Genomic DNA, 21,500 nt, shown 5'->3' with positions numbered 1-21,500 from the left:
CGACGAACGTGATCCCACGCGCGCGCGCGCGCGCGCGCACATACACGCCTTTCTTGACGGTCGTTAGAGTGTCGTTCTTTGAAGAGCACCGCTTTCGTCGTCTACTCCAAAGTGCCGAGGCATGTGGTGTCGATAAATCTCGAATGTTCTTTATATACGGAATACTAATTATAAATCATAATAACTTACTAACGAATGAACGATGTTGTTTAAACAATTTCTTTTTTTTTTTCTTTTTTTTTTTTTTGATTCTGTCTTTCTTTTTTTTGGACAGATCTCCGTTCGTTCGTTTCTTTCCCTTTTCCTTCTTTTTCCCTCTTTCCTCTTTTTTCTCTTGTTCTTTGTCGGTTTCTATTTTTCTTTTTTCTTTTCTCTTTTTGTTTTTTTTTTTTTCCTTTCATTCAATATAATCTAAATTGAATTGATTGGAAATTCTTCCTGATGATCTAACTAAATGTTACGTATCTATATACAAGCGTTAACGATAGAGGATTTCACTACTGAGAAAACGTTTCAGATCAGATGTTTTGACACGCCTCAAGAGAGGTCACGCTTCTTGAAATGCCACATTAATCTTGACCCTCTTGAACAGTCCACGAGGGTACTCGTATTCTACCAAGATTTAACTTGATCTAAGGAAAGTCAAAAAGGAGAAGAAGAGAGAGGAAGAAAGAGACAGAGACAGACTAGATAAACAGAGAAGGGATAGAGCGAAAGAGAGAGAGAGAGAGAGAGAGAGGAAGATATTTTGTTTTCTTTTTTGTTCCTTTTCTTAACGAGCGAGTAAACGTAGCTCCGAAATGTTTCAATGGGTAATTCGAGATTTCAGGAAGTTAGGAGACAGGTGGTAAAGGTGAGGAGTAAAGATTAACTTGCGAAGGAATCGAAGGAGTCTTTGAAGGAAGGAAAAAGATAGATAGAAGAAAGGGAGACGTAAGTCTTGTGAAGCCTCGAAGGCAGAAACACGAAGAACGGCAGCAGCAACGGAGATCCCACGACGATTTATCTTCCTGGGAGGTCAGGATCTCGTTTGGGTTTGCCCGAACATCTCCAATGTCCTCGATTATCTTTCGGCTATTTCTTTGTCCTTTCTCGAATATATATCTCGAATATATATATATATATATATATATATATATATATATTCTGACTTTCAGCAAATATTATCATGATTTTATAGAATTAATAGATCATTTCGAACATTTCGAAATTATTATAACTGTGTTAACATTGATAAAAGGATGACGATAATAATAATACATTTTAACGAAAAGATAAGACATCTTAATATCGTGTAAAAGTAATAACTCTTCGTCCATCGAATTGTTTAACTTTAACGAGACAAGTCGTTAAGTCCCAAAGGAATAGTTTGAAGTATGTATCTACGTTAGTTAAGAGGTAAGAAATCTCGACTCGTATTACGCAGGCTTCCGTTCAATCTCTCTCTCTCTCTCTCTCTCTCTCTCTCTCTCTCTCTCTCTCTGTCTGTCTTTCTCTTGTTTCCAATGCGTAGGAGGCAATAGAGAGAAGACGGCAGGAATTTAGACGACACGACTAAGCTCGACGACGATTCAAATGGACGATAGTTCCTTCGATGTAAGGTGCGATTAAAGGCGTGGCATCGTATCGATAGAATGGCGAATATTCACGATGTATAGAGAAAGATCGAAGGGACAATTTACTCTAACTTGGAGAAATACGTGTCTTTGAGGTAGTATCATGGATGCTATTGTACGGATTCTCTTCGTACTTGTGCTTCCCTTTGAGAAATTCTCGGATATATGGATCCGGTTCGTGAAAGAGAGCCATCGGTCGGTCTTCTTAGCGAAGCGATTATGTAAAACGCGTTTCCACGGGTGGCCTCGTCCTAGCTTCGTCCTAGCTTGACTTCATCCTCCTCTGTCCTTACGACGCCACTCGCATCGTTCTTTCTCATTCTATTCTATGTATGTTACTCTCTATCTCCTCCTATCGTAACTATTCTCCGTTTTCTCTCTCTCTCTCTTTTTCTCTGTCTTTCTTCCTCTCTTTAGACGACCCCATCCTTTTTCCCGACTGCGTTTTACGGCATGAACGTTCATGGAATCGCGTGGGTGCATCCACCCACCCAGATCCGTTCCTTCCATTCTCTTTATTTTCTCGAACGCTCTAAGAGCTCAACTTCTACTTCGACTTATTCACTTTCGTTTCATTTTTCTTTTTTCCTTTTCTTCTTCTTCTTCTTCTTCTTCTTCTTCTTCTTCTTTTTTCATTTTTTTTTTTTCATTTTTTCTCCTTCTCAGAAAAGTCTGAACTCTGGATATTAAATGTATATTTAACACGTTCACCGTTCCATAAGTCATAAGTATAGATTTAGGGGCATCGTTTTTATTCAAATATTTATATTTAATGGTACAGAGAGAGAGAGAGAGAGAGAGAGAGAGAGAGAAAGAAAGAGAGATTTTCTCTTCTTTGCTTTTCTCTCTTTTTTCTTCTTTTCTTTCTTTTATTCGATTTGAATTTGAATAATGAAAGTTTACTTTGCGGTGTAACGGTTGAACGTGTTGAAAATTACAACAACCTCAAGCTAGAGATATCCCTATCTTCGTGTAGAAAATAATTATTCTCATTTTTCTTCTCTTCTTTCTTTCATTTATTTTTTTTTTTTTTTTTAATCTTAAAAAAAGAAAGAGAAAAAAAAATCCATTGACGTGGTTCGAAACCATCAGAAAGACAAAAGGAACGGATATTAGCAGTCGAGAAATCCGAGCCAACTTTGGACTTTTCACGCGGACTGAACGTCGGTCCAATTAGGGGAAAAGAAAATTTTTCCTGCGGTTGGACGAATTGAGACAATGAGAAAAGCAACTAAAAGGAGAAGAGAGAGAGCGAGAGAGAGAGGGGGGGAGCGAGAAAGCGAGAGAGAGAGAGAGAGAGAGAGCCGAAAGCTGTGGGCCGACGAATTCTCCTTGTTCAGAGATGGGTCGGGTCGGGTCGGACCCGATCTGCACCGTCGGGAACTTTCACGACTTCTTACTTTTGCCGACAAACGAAAAAGGGACTGTTCCAAGAAACCGTTGGAATAACACTGGCGGACGTAGTTCTAACACTCTGGTTTCACCAGAGAAAGAGAGAGAGAGGAGTGTGTGTCTGTATGTATGTGTGTGAAACAGAAAGAGAGAGAGAGAGAGAGAGAGAGAGAAAGATGAAAACCCTTAATAACGAGGGGACCATTGTTCCTGCGAAATGTTCGCACGTGTGGAATAATAGGACCGTGTTTTGGAGTGCGGTGTGAGTCCCTTTTTTTATTCGTGTTGAAAGAGACTAGCAGCAAGAGAGACGATTATCCAACATATCTCTCTCCTTTCTCTCATAGATAGGCTTTATACCAGGAGCAAGGAAGCATGCATGGATGCATGGTCTCTTCGCTTGGCATTCTCACGAATACATGTAAACCATCGTCAGGATCATCTCTCGTTTGCTTTAGCACCTGCGTTCAAGGAAATTCAATTCTGAGCTTCTACCATTTCTCTATCTTTCACATTTGCCTCGTTTCCCTTTTTTGCACGTTAACAACGGCGCCTTTTTGCGCTCGATATCTAGGAAAATGTCCTTTATGCTTTTCGAATAATCAAGAAAACAAAAAAAAAAACAAAGAAAAGAAAAAAGGAAAGAAAAGAAAAGAAAAGAAAAAGAAAAAAAGAAGAAAAAGTAATTCAATGGCAAATCTATTTCATTTATTTAATGGATGAACATTAAAAATCAATCTTTTAATTCTCTATCTTTTAATTCAATTAATAAGATCGACAGATTTATATGTAAAAATAAAAGATAGATTTTCTTAATTTTTGTATTTCTTCGTCGTGTCTTCCTATTTCTAATGGAACATTTCCATTGAAAAGCTCGAGGAAGATTAAGTAGAAATATTTTAAAGGTACCACATGTTCCCGTCTAAAATCGACGTCAACGACGGCAACGACGACAAAGACTACAAAGACGACCAACTGGCTTGAATTAACTTCTCCCGCGTTTCTTGAAATCTTCACGGCTTGCATAAGAAATCTAACATACGAGAAGTTTCTTTGATTTAATCCTTTGACTTTGCTACGAAAAATCTTTGTCCTACGTGCTCGGTTTAATGTTCCCGTTGATAACTAAGTATCTATCTTAATCCTTCCCTTGCCCTCTCTCTCTCTCTCTCTCTCTCTCGCTCTCTCTCTCTCTTGTCTATAATCAGCTCATAAAGAATTTTCTTTCAATGCTGAATTTTCCGTGAACCACTTATTTTTTTTTTTTTTTTTTTTTTTTTATAAAATAATACATACGTATATGTATATATTATACGAATGAATTTTAGTTTCGAAAGAACCATACAACCGTACAACCATACAACCATACAACCGTACAACCATACAATCGTAGTCGAGAAATATATACGCATGAAATCATATCCTGCGAGGGTGAATTCCGTTCTTTATTCTTTTTCCTTTCTTTCTTTCTTCTTCTTCTTCTTCTTCTTCTTTTTTCTAGTTTTATTTCTTTCCCTCTTCTTAATGATCTACGAACGTGCTCCCGCTGTAAGACGTCATATTAGTCTAACATTCAAAAATCCTTAGACCGTCATAACACTCATCCACGTCGTCCCTAAGAACATATAATATGGATACAATGTGTCCCCCATCTTTTCGATTTCTATTCGATTACCTTTAATATGTCTGAATAAGAATGATCTATAATTTTTAAATTCTTACAATGTTGAACGTCAATAAACATCGGGCATACTAACCTATGTATGTCTCAATAAAACGTTAGCCGAAGAAACCGGTTAAGATTTTTCGTCTAATCTTTTCTTCGTAGGGCCCTTGATGCGCCCCTGCAGAGAGAACCTTGGAATCTTTCTATGTGTATTCTATCAAAGGTCGTGAGTATTCAAGGGCATCGGACTAACAAAACGAAAAAGAAAATAAAAGAGGGGGAGAGAGAGAGAGAGAGAGAGAATGGGGCAAAAGGGAAAGAACAGAGATAGAAGTAAAACGTGCCCGACCTGCTCTAATGCGTTTTACCGTGATAGATCTCTTATGTTGGTATAATATCGATGCTTTTATCCTCCTTTTACTCGTTGTCCCTTTCTTCCCTCTTCTCTTACCTATTCCTTTCATGAATTTCTTCTTTACTCGTGTGACAGAAATCGATTCGAATCTCTCTCTCTCTCTCTCGAACTTGATACTTAACGATACCGGAATTTCTATTCGAGGCAGATTAACAGAACTACGAATGAATCTAACAAAATAAGAGAAAATAGAAAGTTCACGCTAGTACGCTACTATATAACGACACATTCACTTGCAATCTTTACATTCTGTTGAATTTAAATCGACGATTTACGGTCTCGACTATACGTTAGTAAATTTTATTAAAGTAAAGTTTATAGGGGCATATAACGCGGAAGTCGAAATGTAAGATCGTTCGAATATGGATTATTTTAGAATAATCTACGTGATATAAGTTATAATAATTTATTGGTATATAAAGGATAAATTTTATTTAACTCTTATTCGTAATTCTCTTAATTCTTTAGAAATTAATTCGACTTTTATGATGAGCTTCGAACTTAGTTAAATTTTTTATCGATTACATTCGCAAATATATATATATATATATATATATATATATATATATATATATATATATGTATATATATTTATAGATACATATGTATCCACGTATACGCGTAATATTATTTAAATTTTATTATCGCTGTTTGATATACGAAAAAAAAAAAAGAAAAAACAGAAATTTGTTTTCGTTCCTTCTCTTTTTCTTTTTCTTTCTTTTTTTTTTCCTTTTCCTTTTTTTTTTTCTTTTCACCAGCAAAAATACAAATTTCTACAGATACGTAAAAAAAACAAGTTCGAATTCCACGATTATTCATTCGTGTTTACCTTGGTTTATCTACGTCCGGACATGTTTGTCAGCGCGTTATCAAGAATATGACCTGGTCTCATCGTACGAGCATGTAATTTACGACGAGCAAATATTTGTACGTTGTTATGTCCCTATAAGAACTTTACTCCTTTGAAAAAGGAGAGAAGAAAAGGAGGGTGGGAGGGAGGGGAAGCACCCCAGGACATTTATTTTATTTCGATGGTCCTTCAAGGGCAATTGGATACTACACGGCACTTTTACTTGGTACTTCGGACCCATCGAGATCTTAAATGATTTAGGATCTCAACCAAACGATTCTTCTTCTCCTCTCTCTTTCGTCTCTACGTCTTTAACTACATACGTAGATCCAAAGATCATTCTTAATTTTTTCATTAAAGTTCAACGACTTTCAAATGGAATAAAAAAAGTAAAAAATGAATATAAACAATTATGAAATATGAATATATAAATTAAGAGAAGAAGAAGAAAGAGAAGAAGAAAAGAAAAAAAATTCTAAAAGCAACTTCACGTTACAAAAGCAAAAGAGTTGAAAGACGATGATTCTCTAGGAGAACATTTTTTTTCTTTAATTCAAAACTATCTCGAGTACGAATGTCTCGCAATAATATTTGCGAAGTGACTTATCACGAAAGAATAAATCGCTGACACATTTATACATACATATATATATATATACACACACACACACACAGATACACATAAATATATAAGGAGAAAAGAAAATATAATCACCGCGATATATATTTAAAAGTCTCTATGACTTTCGTATTCATTTCGTTCTATTTTTACGATCCTCGAATAAAAGTTTACTTCTTGGCAAGAGAACGAGGCTTGGCGGGAGAAGGGGATGAATGGTGGTTAGGGTGGGTGGGTGGGTGGGGGGAAGGGGTGAAGTGGGAATGAGGGTGTACGTTGGAAAAGTATTCCCAATGAATCTCCTTTTTAATCAGAATCGCTCGTATAAAAAGGGACGAGTCGCGATAATCATCGCGAGAATGGCACGCGCACAAAACACACGAACGTTTGGTCCGTGCAAATGAACGAACAAGTTTTGCATAAAGCTGCTCGGGGAGTCATACGAGTTGGGCCTGGGCTTCCGCGAACTGTTACGGCAATTAAACCGATTCGAAAATTACACCGGTTAAATTTGATCGCGTTTGCATGAGCAATGAGATCGTTACCGAGCATTTCATATCTCGCACTTCCTTAATTTAACTTCACTTTGGATACGTAAGGACGAAGTTTCGATCGTCAACGTAACGATTTTCATTCGTTTTATTTCTCTTTTTTCTTTGATATTTTTCTCTTTTTTTTTTTTTTTTTTTTTGTTTTTTGTTTGCCTTTTTTGTTTTGGAGACGTATAGAAGAAGGAGGAAGGGAGAGAGAAAGAGAGAACGTATGGATGATAAAAGAAAGGGAGATAAAACATAGACGACGTTGTTGTTACTACGAAACACAAAGAGGGCTGCTCGAAAGCTTCCTGACGTGTGCATAATAACGGATAGTTGGGAAAGAAAAGCAAAGGAGTGAAAGAGTAAGAGAGAGAGAGAGAGAGAGAGAGAGAGAAGAGAAGAGAATGAAGGACGAAAGGAAGGAGATGGAGAGTTTCGCCAGTACGGATATTAGTCGTCTAGCCAGCCTCGAGGGAGTTGTCGCCCATCGAAATAACGTGTTGAAATAACGATGATGCTGCCTCCGGCAGCACGTTTCATGTAAAGAAAGGAACGTTAATTCGGTGCTCGATTATATTTTTATTTGGAATAATATTTCATGGAAATTTTATGGATACTCTCTTTGTTTATTCACAAAGGAAAATACTGATAGAATATATAGAAACATTTGATTTACATCAGTATTTTAGGATACATTTTGGGATTTCTATATACACATTTATAATATAATATCGTACGTAATGTAACAAAATTTCTATTCAGATTTCTTTTTCTAAATCCAACGAAGAGAATTATTTTACTTTCTTTTTTTCGTTTCATCTTATTATTTCAGACATTTATCAAAACGCAACGAAATGGGGATAAAAATTTTCTTTTTTTTTTTCGTTTTTCATTCGACATTTAGCATAATCTTTCTCACGTACCAAGTAACATTACGAGATATTAGCTATCGAATTACAGGTTTCCTAGTTGTAGAAGAATCTTTCCAACGTATAAACGTTTTAACTCGTTCCTCGGTATTCGTTTCCATATTCATTAACGATACGTACTTGAATAAAGAGTATAATCATGCGGTTGGAAACGCTAGGAAATCTTATTATTCCTGACTCGTGTGGAAATACCTATGGCCGGTGTTCTACATATCGTTTGGTATTCCAAAGGACGTGGAATGTTTCGAGAGTTCACCAGTCGACAGGATATGGGCCAACGATCGCATGTCATACACATACATATATACATCTCCTACATACCCTCCTCCACCCTCCTCTTTCTATCTCTCTCTCTCTCTCTCTCTCTCTCTCTGCCCTTCCCTCCCGCTTAGAATAGTCTGTTCGATCATTTTACGAATCAACTGTATCGTTCGTTTATAATAGAAACTCGTTGTTACGCTCGTTAAAATGAACGAGCTAAAATCCTCGTTATTTATCGCTTGATTTCTCAATAAATAATATTGCGATTGCAGAAAGAGAGACCAAAAAAAAAAGAAAGGGAGGGGGGATGCGATAGGGGGAGGAGGAATGGAAAGAGAAGAAATGAAAAGAAAAACGCATAGTTAATAAATTCTTTTCAAATAAAATTATTTCGTAATAATATTTTACTTTTTTTTTTTTTTTAAATCAAAATAACAACTTTTGTTCTTGGTCTGTTATCTCGATTTTCGTGGGAATACGATTGGTCTGCCGTATAAGTCAGCACGCGACCATTACGTACCGTTTGATCCTTCGATTCGATTGCACGGCCCATGTCGGAGCTAATGGTCCAAACAGGAAGCCAAAGAGTGTTTATGCATTTATCCGTACGATCGAATTCCGTTCTCCTTTCTGACTTTACGCGAAGCCGCAATAACTTTCACAGAAAGATTCGCCGATACTTTTCTTTTTTTTTTTTTCTTTTTTTTTCCTTTCTTTCTTTCTGGTTTTTTTTTTTTTTTTTTTTTTTTTTTTCTTTGATATACCTACTTACCTATGAGATATCCCAAGAATCGTCTCTCGTATATAGAATCGACATGATTTATTTATCATCATTTCTATTTAATCACAGTGAAAAACGTTAATAATCGATTAGCCGGATTTATTACATTTTCTTGTACTTCCCTTTCACTATGGTATTAGTTTCCGATAGGAAAATTCTAATCGTACTATAAATTGTGGGTGAACTAAATGGATCTCGTAATTCTAAGGGTTTTTTCATATCGTTTTAAAGATACCTACGACCTGTAAAACGTTTTTATCTATATTTAACCTAAAAGATTGATGATTGGTCCGAGTTGCCTAAGTGCACGACCAATTAGACATTTCTTTCGGTTAATCCTCACAATTGGAACTTCTTCTTCTTCTTCGTATATTCTTTTTTCTCCTTCTCCTTCCTTTTTCTTTCTTTCATTTTTTTTCTTTTTCCTTTTTGAAATTTCTTTCCTCCTCTTCCTTTCTTTTTTTTTTTTTTTTTTTCTTTTAATTAACGCACACACCTTCTATTCTTCGAATGAACATTTATCATTTCAAATTGGAACAATGGAAAATGATCAAATATGTTCGAATATGGAAGTAGACGGAAACGAACGAACGAACGAACGAACGAACGAGAATTCACACAAGGAAGAAGTTCTCCAAGGGAACGGATGTTGCTCATAATTCAAAGAAAGACAGTGTGCCGGACGCGCGCGAGTACGGTGGCAAGAGTGTGTTTTACCATCGTATCCCATGCACAAAGCCCCTATCTGATCGATTTAACTAAACGCCTTCACTATATCACCTTTAACTGATCTTCACCTTTCACCCTCTTATATACGGTAGACCGCGTTCCTCGCTTTGGCATCGTACCTCTTTAACGCATCTTAACTCTTCGATTTTGTGTTATACACGACTAAAGACTAACTCTCATTTTCATTTTCTTCTTCTTCTTCTTCGTTTCTTTTTTTCTTTTTTTTTTCTTTTTTTTTTCTTCTTTTTTTATATATATATATATATTTATTTACTTTCTTTTCATCTTTTGAATTCTATTTTTAAATAAACTTCGAAAGATAAGATTCGAGATAGATAACGTCTCGTTGAATTTGTTAAATAATATACAAATAAATTTTCTTTTATATTTCTTGAAAATAAATGTTATTTGTGTTTCATTAAATTGACTTTGTTATTTATTTATTCATTTTCGTATTTTTTTTTTTTTTTTTTTTTTTTTTTATTATCCTTGAATTATATTTTTAAATAACTATTCGACAGATTATAATCTACATATCTTTTATTATATCGTTAAATTTGTTAAATTTTCATTCGTATAAATTGATTGGAGAAATAAATGTTATTTACGATGTTAAAATGTATATACATTAAGGATTATGATTATTGATTTTTTCGGACAATTGTTTTATCAAAAAACGATGAATAATAAATATCAATGAATTTCTAATACCATTCACTTTGTTATCGACGTGATACTTTTGCGTTCTTCTAATTTACGATTAAAAAGTTTTCCTTGTTATTGGAAAAGTAAGATACTGAGAATTTATCTCATATAATTAATATCCTTGAAAATCTCGTCATTTAAAATAGAATAAGATAGACAGAGAGAGAGAGAGAGAGAGAGAGAGAGAGAGAGAGAGAGAGAGAGAGAGAGAGAAAGAGAGAGAGAGAGAGTGAGAATTTGATCGAAAAGATAATCGGAAATATATATAAGTAAAAGATCGATTCGATCGTGTTGGATAACGAACGATAGATCAAACAGATTTCACCCATTAATCCCTTATGACAATTCTCGTTAATCTTCTATAGCATTCGATTTCACGAAGAAACAATGCTCGAAGGCATTAACGATAAATATTATATAAATAGATACACAAATTGTTCCCTTTCTAATATCGAACGAACGAGGTGCCGAAGTAAAATTCTTTTAAATAAAATGTAAAGGTAAACGAACGTTAGAAATTCTTATAACACGAAACATTTTTCCGATATCGCAAAGGCCATTGTGCGAACCTCTGCGAATTATCATATTACAAGTATGTTCACTCGCACATCGCGTTCTCGCTCTAAGCGCGTCATGAGATTTGTTCTTTGCGAATTCATTCGCATATACATGTATATGTGTATGTATATGTCTATCTGTGTGTGTGTGTGTGTATGTGTGTATCGTGTTAAGTTAGTAGACTCATATATATATATATATATATATATACTCTTAGATATTTTTTCAAAAGTATCACCGAGAAGATGATGGCGGTGGTCTATCGATCATTCGAAACAATGAACGACGATACGAATATTTCTCCGATTGGAGACGACGAGTAATTCACATTTTCCTTTTACGTATGGGTAAAACGTATCGAATGGTTCACAGGAGAAAATCCTTTGAGAAGATTCTTACTGAGAAATGTCAAAGACGATCGTGGAATTTATCATACATGTATTTCGCTTATATATTATACACTATTTCTTTCTATCTCTCTCTCTCTTTCTCTCTCTCTCTCTATCGTTTGCTCGTGCGCGTGAAAATGCGCTCTCCTCTTAGCTGTCGTCTATTCGCGAGATATTTTATCGAATAACGTCGAGGAATGTGAAATCGATGATATTTTAAAAGGAAAGTATATTTTAATGTTACGTTTGTATATACGTTTTCAAATAAGAAAGAGAAGAAGAGGAAGAGGAAGAAGAAGAAGAAGTAGAAGAAGAAGAAGAAGAAGAAGAAGAAGAAGAAGAAGACAGAAATATATTTTCATAGTTTTAACATTCTTTCGATCGTAGCTTAGAAGAAGAACAATCGAACAATTTATCTCGAAGATTTAGAAGAGAATAGAATAAGCGAATATCAATGACATATTATTGTGACATACGATGTATCTATGCGTACGTATATATATATATATATATATATATATATATATATATGTATATACGACCGGTTGTACGGTTTATTACTAGCGATTATCGCTATGCTAATAGATGTATGGCTCGCCTTCCTAAGGACGAAATATTGGTGTTAGAAAACTGGTGAAGGAGAGTAAACTCAAAGAAGCACGCCCTAATTGAAGAACTTTTAATTGCTCGCCGTCGCGTCGTCTTGTACGACCGTAATTAAGAGAACCTTAAGTTCTTTTTTCTATTTCTTTTTTTTTATGTTGTATTTTTTTTTTTCTTTGTCTTTTCCTTTTTCTTTCAATACTTTTTTTTTTCCCCCCTTTTCTTTTGGACATCGAGACACAGTTCCCACGAATTTTTTCCTTCAACGATATGTCTTCTCTAAGTCTACTTTTTTTTCTTCTTTCTTTTTTTTTCTCTCTTTTTTTTCTCTCTTCGACCTTTGAGTCTGTTCATTTCTATTTTCTTTCTTCTAATGGCACGCGATGACATTATTGTCTTGTAACAAATGACATGAGATACTTTTTCATTCTTACTTTCTTTCTTTCTCTTTTTTTCTTTCCTTATTTTTTTTATTATTGTCTTTTTTCTTTTTCTTTTCTTTTTTTTTTTTTTTTTTTTTATATAATGAAATCGTATCTTAATTCAGTCGAAAGATAAAATAATAATTTGTGATCTATCTCGGAACATACATTATATATTCGTGGCACAAAAGCAAATCTTTTTACGGTTAGCTCCGTGTGTAGACAATGATTGGCAAACGTCGGGAGGATGTTATTCGTGTGCCAGACGAAAAACGAAAGAACGTTATTTTTATCGTGGTCTCCCTCTCTTTCTCTCTCTTTTTGGAATGACACACAGTCATCGTCTCCCTCAAAGCAAAAACTATCCTCAATGGTGCGACGTAGGCGTCTTAGAGCTTGCCAAAAATAGAGAGAGTAAAAATGAAGCTACTGGGTATAATTGTCTGACATTTTTTTAATATCTTAATATATTCATTTCGAAGAAATAAAAGAATTTACATTTTTAAACATTAAACAATTTCATCGGTAAGCTAATGCATTTTTCTTTTTTCTTTTTTCCCCTCTTTTCTTTACTTTCATATTTTTTTTTTTTTTTTTTTTTTTTTTTTTTTTTTTTTACGAAAGTTAACACGAACGAGCAAGAATATTCTCTTCTGTATCGTTAACTTCTCAGATTAGAAACGGTCATCGGACTCAAAGTTAGTTCGAATATTGACCGAAACGTTAGAAGTTGTCACACTATACCGTGTTGGGCTAACATGCTTGTGGAACGTTTGCTTCTAACTTTGCTCAATAACTTATAACGTTTGTTCTTCGCATACTTCTTTTATTATATTCTTTCTTACACCTCGGAATACTTTTGTCACACGGTGGAAGTTGATTCTCACATTTCTTTCTTCCTTACTTTCATTCTTTCTTTCTTTCTTTCGTTCTTTCATTTTATATCTTCCTTGTGCTCGTGCTCTTTCTCTCTCTCTCTCTCTCGAAGTTTACGTTTCTTTTTCTTTTTCTTTTTTTTTTCCTTTATATTTTTTTCTGCCTCTCTCTCTCTCTCTCTCTCTCTCTCACTCTCTTTTCGAAAATAATAATTTACGATAGCGTAGTGAGAATAAAACGCGGATAAATATGGGCTATATAATAATTCGGTATTCGAAGAAAAGTAATATTTCGTAATCTTGTAGACCGGTTAAAGACGTATCATAAAACGAGTAACCTTTTTCGAAAAAGGATAATCTGAGTTTGTCGAGGTTATATCAAAAGCCTATCCCATCGAATAATATTCATTCGTTCGATAGACGGATTCGTGGAAAGTCTTCCTAAATCCGATCTCAAAAGATCGTAGGCGATAGACCAAAATCGATTGCTTGGTTAAATCAACGTTATCGATGTTATCCTTCTATGATATTTCGAGATTATCCTTTCTGAATTAGGATGAATCCGTAGATAAGTCGATACTTCAATGATGTTAATATATATATATATATAAAATTTTATTATTAAATTTTGCAATAGCATCGAATCATTAAATATATTTTATAATAATAATACACGATGTATCATCAAAATTAATGTAATTTCATATTCAAGATAATGGTCGAGGTATTGCAAAAATGTTGAAATTTTTGTTAAACGATTACACCAGGATAATAATACGATATTTGAAATAAACCCTTATGTTCATAGCGATATATAGATTATTATCATTCAGCGATAATTCGTCGCCGTTCACTTTTAACGTTATTGAAGGGAATGTCGAAAATGGTGATCGTTCGAGCTCGGTAATTCCGTAATTTTCTCTGATTAATTTGTCCGGTATATGGTGCAATCGGAGAGAAAGTAGTTACATCTTTCGTGGAAACTATTATCGAAAATGGCATGGTCGTTCAATCGAATCGACTCGATCGCACCAAAGAGCATAAAACTTTTCTCTCTCTCTTTTCTTTTTTCTTCCTTTTTTTTCGTTTCTTCTTTTTTTTTTTGTTTTTTTTTTCTTTTCTTTTTTTTTTGTATCTCCTTGATACTCGTCGCGCGTTTTTGGTAAAACAAAAAGAATTTTTGACTAGGCGGCAAAAAAGGTTAATTTAATTGCAGGATCCCTTTTATTTATTATCTTATATAGAAGTGTATAAACCCATGTAACTACATACGCGAACGATGTACACTAATAGTAAGTATCGTGCACAGGTGTACCGATAATAGTACGGTTATAATAACAGAGAACGTGTACTACCATAAGCGAGTGTACGAACGCCGACACGTACAACAAGTAATCTGTGTTACGGGAAAGCAAGTAAGTACGATATCGTATCCGCTTAAAGCAACTTTTGCGGGAGCCACTTTTCTTACCACAAAGACGTTTTCATCGAATTTCTTCGTGCGAAACACGATTGGAATCGTACCCTCTCGTTTTAAATCGTTCGCTCGATTAAACGTTCGTAAAAATATATTTAAACTACGAATAATATTTTATCCATCGATTCCATCTAAATTCTTATTTCTACGATTTTAATGATTTTAACAAATACTTTAGTATCATTGAATTTTTATTTTTGATAATATCATTATCATAAATCAAATTTAAAATGTAATCATTTACGAACGATCATATATATATATATACATATATATGTATGTATCTATTCAATTTTTTAACGAACTATATGCGATATATTTATCAAAGAGAAAGCTCATGAAACGAAACAAAACAAAACAAAAAAAAAGAGAGAGAGAGACAGAGAGAGACAGAGAGAGAGAAAAGAAAACAGCTCCGTTATGAAAAATTCATACGATATATATATATATATGTACATACATAAAATATTTTACTATCACAAAGAGCAGTATGGTAACAATGAATAAACGTATTCTATCGACAGATGAAAAACAATGTTAACTCTCATTATCTTTTACTTATTATCTCTGCTTTACGTCATGTACAATGACGTTAGTAGATGGATGTGAATAAAATCAACCGGGCCAACCAATTCGTTTGTAATTTACGTTTGGTATTTTACATAAAAAAGAAATGGTACTAGCTACGCGAGTACACCTATTCCGTACTCGAGATCGTATTCATATTCCGCGAAATATCGTATCGCGTTTTAAGCGGCATTTTAATGAAATCTCTACGGTAAAGCCCCACACAGCCACAGGCAGCACAAGCACAAACGCGCTATTATTTAATTACCGACCACTTTAAACGTCCGTTTTTCTTATCGCTTAGTTCTTACGACGATCTCTCTTCTCCCCGGTACTCCTGTTCGCCATTCTACACTGTCCTACCCAGTTCTATCCCTTTTCTTTCCTTCAACTTTTTTTTACATTTGAGATTACGCATATGTATACCCTTACGCTATTCGCATAATACTACTCGTACCTTTGCATCGCTTTCGATTGATCTCGAAATGATTTCTTTTTATTTTTTATTTCTTCTTTTTTTTTGTTTTTTCTTTTGTTTTTTCTTTATTTAACCTCGATTTAAAATACATCCTGAAATCGTAAATTTTCTTTCTTACTCTCGAGTGTTTCGTTATCGTCCGACAGGATCGCTACCTTCGATCGAACTTTCATCAACGTCGGCCGTTTCCTGTCCTTCGACGTTTTTGCGAATCGAATATGTGTATGAACTTACATGTGTACTTTTAAATGTACATATGTATAGATACATATATACATACGTAATTTTGACTCATGATATTTCCTAATTTTTTCTCTTTTTTTTTTTTATTATTATTCCCTTTTTTCTCCCTTTTATTTATTTATTTATTTATTTATTTATTTATTTATTTATTTATTTATTTATTTATTTATTTATTTATTTATTTATTTATTTATTTATTTATTTATTTATTTATTTATTTATTTATTTATTTTAAATCGTGACTTTTAGGAAACGTGGTGTAACAACAATTAAATACTCAAATCGAATGAGGTGTGTCGAATATAGCGGTGTAAATTGTTAGAGTTGTACAATTTACATTTCTCTCTCACACACACGCACACGCATACACACACACACACTTTATTATGGTACAATCAAAAGAAATGGATTTTACGAATTCATTGAGAAACGATCGTAATATGAGGTCATAACGTACAGGTAAAAGCGCTACATTTATTATTATCATTTTAATTGGTATGCTGTAATATTTTAAGATCGATGAATTAAACATTTAACCGTGTGATAACACGAGCGAAGAGAAATGCCCATGCCATGGGATTAATAAATTTTGATCAAAAGATAGACCACCATGGCGCCTCTTCGTCATCTAATCCTAAAGATTACCTATCTTTTTCGAATTTTATGGCATTCCTTCTTTTGAAGAAAGAACTCGGGGCTAATATAACGAACCATTTTCTACCCTTTCGATCCTTTTCCCTTCATCTCTTTTAAATCTTTCCACTTTCACTCTTTTTTTTTTATTTTCCGTTATCGTTTCTCTTCTCGACTCTCGCACGTGTGCTTTATTAGGTAAACGATTCCTCACAAACGGGTTTCATCTTTCTCATCCAATCCACCGATCTTTATGATTCTCGAACGGACTTGTCGGAAGAAAGCAAAGAAACAAAAAAAAAAGAAAAAAAAAAAAAAAAAGAAGAAAATAAAACTTTTCGTAAAATTTGAAACCCGTGAAAACTAATCACCGTGAGACATCCATTAACGTAAAATAAACACCCTACTGAATTTATCTACGATACTTATCTACCGAACTAACGAGATTTAAATTAATAGATAATTTAAATTAACGGTTAGTTATTATAGGACAAAGCTCGGCGGAGAGACAAATCATTTATCTTTTTTTTTCTCTCCATCTTAAATAAGATAGATAGATAGATAGATAGATAAAAACAGAGAGAGAAGAAGATAGAGAGTTATAATAGGAAATATTCATAAAAACAGAATTAATTCTTTCTTACTATAAACCTATTTTATTCTATCGGATAAATTTTTAATAACATTTAAATATTTACTTTAAATCAATATATGATATAGCGTTATGTTCTACCAAGTTACATTAAGTTGAAGCACACTTTCGAAGGAATTTCGATCTGGTTCGATAAAATAGAACTCGGTAGAGTGGTCGGACAAAAAAGTTTAAGATTGCAAAGAGTCATAAGCCGGCCATGTGTTTTGAATCCGATAAAGTATGAAGCGAGAAAGAGGGTTTTGCTCGAGAGTGTTTTGGACGTGTTCTTGTTGTCTCGTAGCTTGAAAGGAGTTGAGTCGAGTCACGATTTTCCTCGTAGAGTCGTTTCAAGAGATTATTATCTGTAACGACATTAGGAAGGAGACAAAGGGGTGGAGGGGGAAAGAAAAGAAGAAGAAAGAGAGAGGAGTAAAAAAACAAAAAAAAAAAAAAAAAAAAGGAAAAAGAAAAAAAAAAAGAAAAGAAGAAGAAGATGAAGAAAAAGTTAGCAAAAGAATCTTACCTTGACGAGCAGGTGTATAGGCTGGCTGACGCTCAGTGGCTTGCCCCTCCTGGCTTTGCCGCCTGCGCCACCCAAACACTTTATCCACGGCATTCCTCGACTATTCTCCCGATCTCTCTTTCTGTTCACACTCTCTTTTTTTTCGCGAGCCTCCCTATTCCCAGCCTTAGCCTGGCTCCTCGATCTTTCCTCCCTCTTAACTCTTTCCTTCGTCTCCTCCAGCCTGTCTGTTTTCCTTGTCCCACAGTCTCACAGAGATCAAATCCTTCTTCTCTATTTCTTTCTCTTTTCTAATCTTCAAACTACGGTACCATTACATTTTTCATGCATTTCCCATCGTCAAAATATTCTTTCTGCATTTTAAAAATTTTTTCAATAATTCTTTCAACCCTTGTAACTTTTTGCCTCCTTTCCTTCTTCCTTTCTTTCTTTCTTTCTTTATTTTCTTTTGTCCTTTTAAGCTAAGTAAATCTTTACTTCCTCTCTTTCTCTCATACCTCCGTGACTGAAAAGTATTACTTCCTCCCGTCAACGGGTTAATACGAATGAGAGGAACGTTTCGTTCCTTTTAGGATGCACCACCACCACCACCACCACCAGCGTACAAGCCCCCGGGGAAACTCATGAATGAACGTTCCAAACGGACGTTAGTTTTCTTTGCCAGTGACGATTACAAGTTTATCGTCTATGTCACGCGAACTGTCATCGCTGTTACCGACTTCCGCCTCCGCCGGCGCAAAACTGCCGTTGACCGTGAATCGTTCAGTTGAGTTGAGAGATTCGATCGTAATGGAAAGGAGTGTCTCGATCACGCACCAAGCTTACCAAGGACAGATCTAAACGAACGATTGGAGAAAGATAGAAAGATAGAAAGAAAGAGAAAGAGAGAGAGAGAGAGAGAGAGAAAGAGAGATTGAGATAGAGCCTTCGTTCCGGACGATCGATCGTTGCTCCTTCTCGATGTTGTTGTCGTCGTTGTCGATGTTGACGACGATGACGATGATAACGACGATGATGATGGTTATTACGTCGGAGAGAAGATTTTACTAATAATAATAATAATAATAATAATAGTAATAATAATAATAATAATAATAATAATAATAATAATAATAATAATAATAAAGAAAAAAAATACAGAGAAGAAAAAAATTACCAGAGGAAAAGTTATAACAGCAAAACAAATGATAAATACGACGGAATAAAAACAACGAATATAGTTTAGTTTATTCGATTTCCCGGCCTCGTGTAAAGCCGTCGAGGGAACACCAGCGACGTCCTCGCGCGCGCGCGGTTCTCGCAAGACTGCCGACTATCGAGTTCGCTATCGTCGACTTTATACGCGCGTTGACAGTCGCGTCAATCCAGACGCGGATCTCATTCTATCGTTAATTCTTTCCCCCCCTCCCACTCTCCTCGACGTGAGTTTGATTTTAAAAAAGAAACAAAAAAAAAAAAGAAAGAAAAAAAGAGGAAAAAAGATGAACGGAAAAAGAAAAGAAAAGAATATAAAAAACAAGAAGAAGGGGAAAAAGAAAGAACAGAAAGATAATCGAAAAAGAAAAGAAGAAAGAAAAAAAAAAAAAAAGAAAAATGAAAACACGTTACGATCCTTTAATGGCTCTTGTCGAAGCACTTTTATTTTTTTTTTTTTTATTTTTTTTTTTTCCTTTTACTTTTTACTTTTTATTCGACAAAAATCAACACGCTCTCTTTACGTTAATCATCGATTCGTCTCTCTCTCTCTCTCTCTCTCTCTCTCTCTCTCTGTTTCTCTTTCTTTTTCTCTTGTTTATTTATTTATCTAATTGTTTCAAGGATCGATTCGTTCGCTCGTACGTTGAACGTATTGCACGTGAGCAACGCACGTGAAAGGGTTGAATAATAATGAGGTGCTACGAGATAGATACGTTTATCCGTACGAAGTATTCTTCCGACCAGCTCGCCCCGCGGTCTGCCGTCGACTGACAGAAAATACCGAGCGAGAGCCCGTCTTCGGCCGCCAGGCAAAACGGGTGGACAGAGGGACGGCAGAGGGGAAGTAGAAGGGTGCCAGAGGGAAGCCGATGGCCCGACACAGAGGGGCGGAAGGAACCAGCAATCCGTGTCGAATGCAGCGCTCTGTTCGGTTAGCTTTATCTCTCTTCCTCTTATTCTATCTCTCTACTCTATGTATCTCTATCTCTCTTTCCTCTCTCTCTCTCTCTCTCTCTTATTGTTCAGATTATTACTCGCTTTCTCAGATAATAATGTATCATAATTGGTGGGGTAAGGGGGTATATTCCTTCTGGGATTACGTCTAGTGCTTCTAATATGTATTGTCTCTTTAATTGTGATATGTATATATATTTATATATATATATATATTTATATATATATATTTATATATATGATATATATATATATATATATATATGTACGGTATATAGATAGGTTATAGAAAAGAATTAAATTCGTTCGAATATTGGTTTAATAAAAAATTAATTGCTTTTTACGATCGATTGCGTTTTATTGAATGATGAAATTGGAATTTTTTTAAATGAGATGTAATCGAGGATACTAACGCGTATACAAATATTTTAATATCATACATGAATTCCTTTCTTTCTTTCTTTCTTTCTCCTCCGTCAAAGTTATAATCACCGATCGTCGTGAGTTATGAAAGACTTGTAAAATAAATACAGATGTGCTTGGAGGAACCAACGAACGTAACAGTATTATGCACGATGCCGAACTGCTATACGAGCGTTAAAAATTTTCTTTTTTTCTTTCTTTTTCTCTACTGACAATGTTATTCCACAACTGATGGCGAAGGCAACATGCTGTCTTCTTTACGATGGGAGCGAATACGTACGGTGCCGTAAGAAAAGTGAACGAAGGACGATGCTTTTTCTTTTCTACCAGACACACGCTTATACACACTTACGTTCTCACTCACTCACACACACGCACACACACACACACACAGAGAGGTACACTCACATACACAAAGTTTATTCCAGATTATATTAGAATCGTGTTTGTATGAAAAATTTCATTTCAGGCAAACGATAAAATAGATCGAACGATATTCGAGATGCGCTAGTCTTCCAAAATTGCCTCATAAGAAAAACTATGATGTGCCAAGATCTCTTGCAATATTATTATCGGTCGTAAGCTTCTTTCTCTTTCTCTCTCTCTCTCTCTCTCTCTCTCTCTCTCTCTTTCTCTTTCTATCTCTTGAACGAATGAACGAACGAACGAACGAAATCGATCGATATTTACAATTTTTACTTTTTATTTTATGCGTTCTAACTTTCCTCGGATATTTCGAGAGCAATTTAGTATTTGCAATACTGCATTCTAGTTGCTCTCATTGTTTGTAGTGAAAAGCAAAGCTTTCCGTCCGATCTAAAACTAAACTGTAGTATACAGAAAGAGTGATACGAAAAGAGAAAATAAAGAAAAAGAAATGTTACTAAAAAAGAGAGAGAGAGGGAGAAAAAAAAAGAATAAAAAATAAAAAAAAAACAGGTCGCGTTTCAAAGAATCGATCTTCTCGGACACAATCTCTTACTTTTACGATCCACGCCAGAAAGCGTTTTACAGGCTAAGAA

General features: G+C 34.8%; 1 protein-coding gene across 9 annotated transcripts in view; it reads right to left on the bottom strand.

The window, feature by feature from the left end:
• by (focal adhesion protein tensin) overlaps positions 1–19,209 on the bottom strand; it is a 172,506-nt gene extending 153,297 nt beyond the window's left edge. For 8 of the 9 annotated variants that reach the window (XM_035876350.2, XM_035876352.2, XM_035876360.2 and 5 more), the window contains exons 1-2: positions 19,061–19,209; positions 17,905–18,950 (exon numbers count right to left, since the gene is read on the bottom strand). In XM_035876350.2, coding sequence (XP_035732243.1) covers positions 17,905–17,997 — 93 coding nt within the window. In that variant the 5' untranslated portion in view covers positions 17,998–18,950; positions 19,061–19,209. The remainder of the gene's footprint in view (positions 1–17,904; positions 18,951–19,060) is intronic. The other variant, XM_035876369.2, reaches the window with a different exon arrangement.
• Between the last annotated feature and the right edge of the window lie 2,291 nt (positions 19,210–21,500).

The sequence above is a fragment of the Vespa mandarinia genome, chromosome 1, assembly GCF_050613455.1.
Source record: "Vespa mandarinia isolate Hongniang chromosome 1, ASM5061345v1, whole genome shotgun sequence".
Lineage (NCBI taxonomy): Eukaryota > Metazoa > Arthropoda > Insecta > Hymenoptera > Vespidae > Vespa > Vespa mandarinia.
Note: the sequence above shows the minus strand (reverse complement) of the source record. Positions and strands in the feature narration are given on the sequence as shown.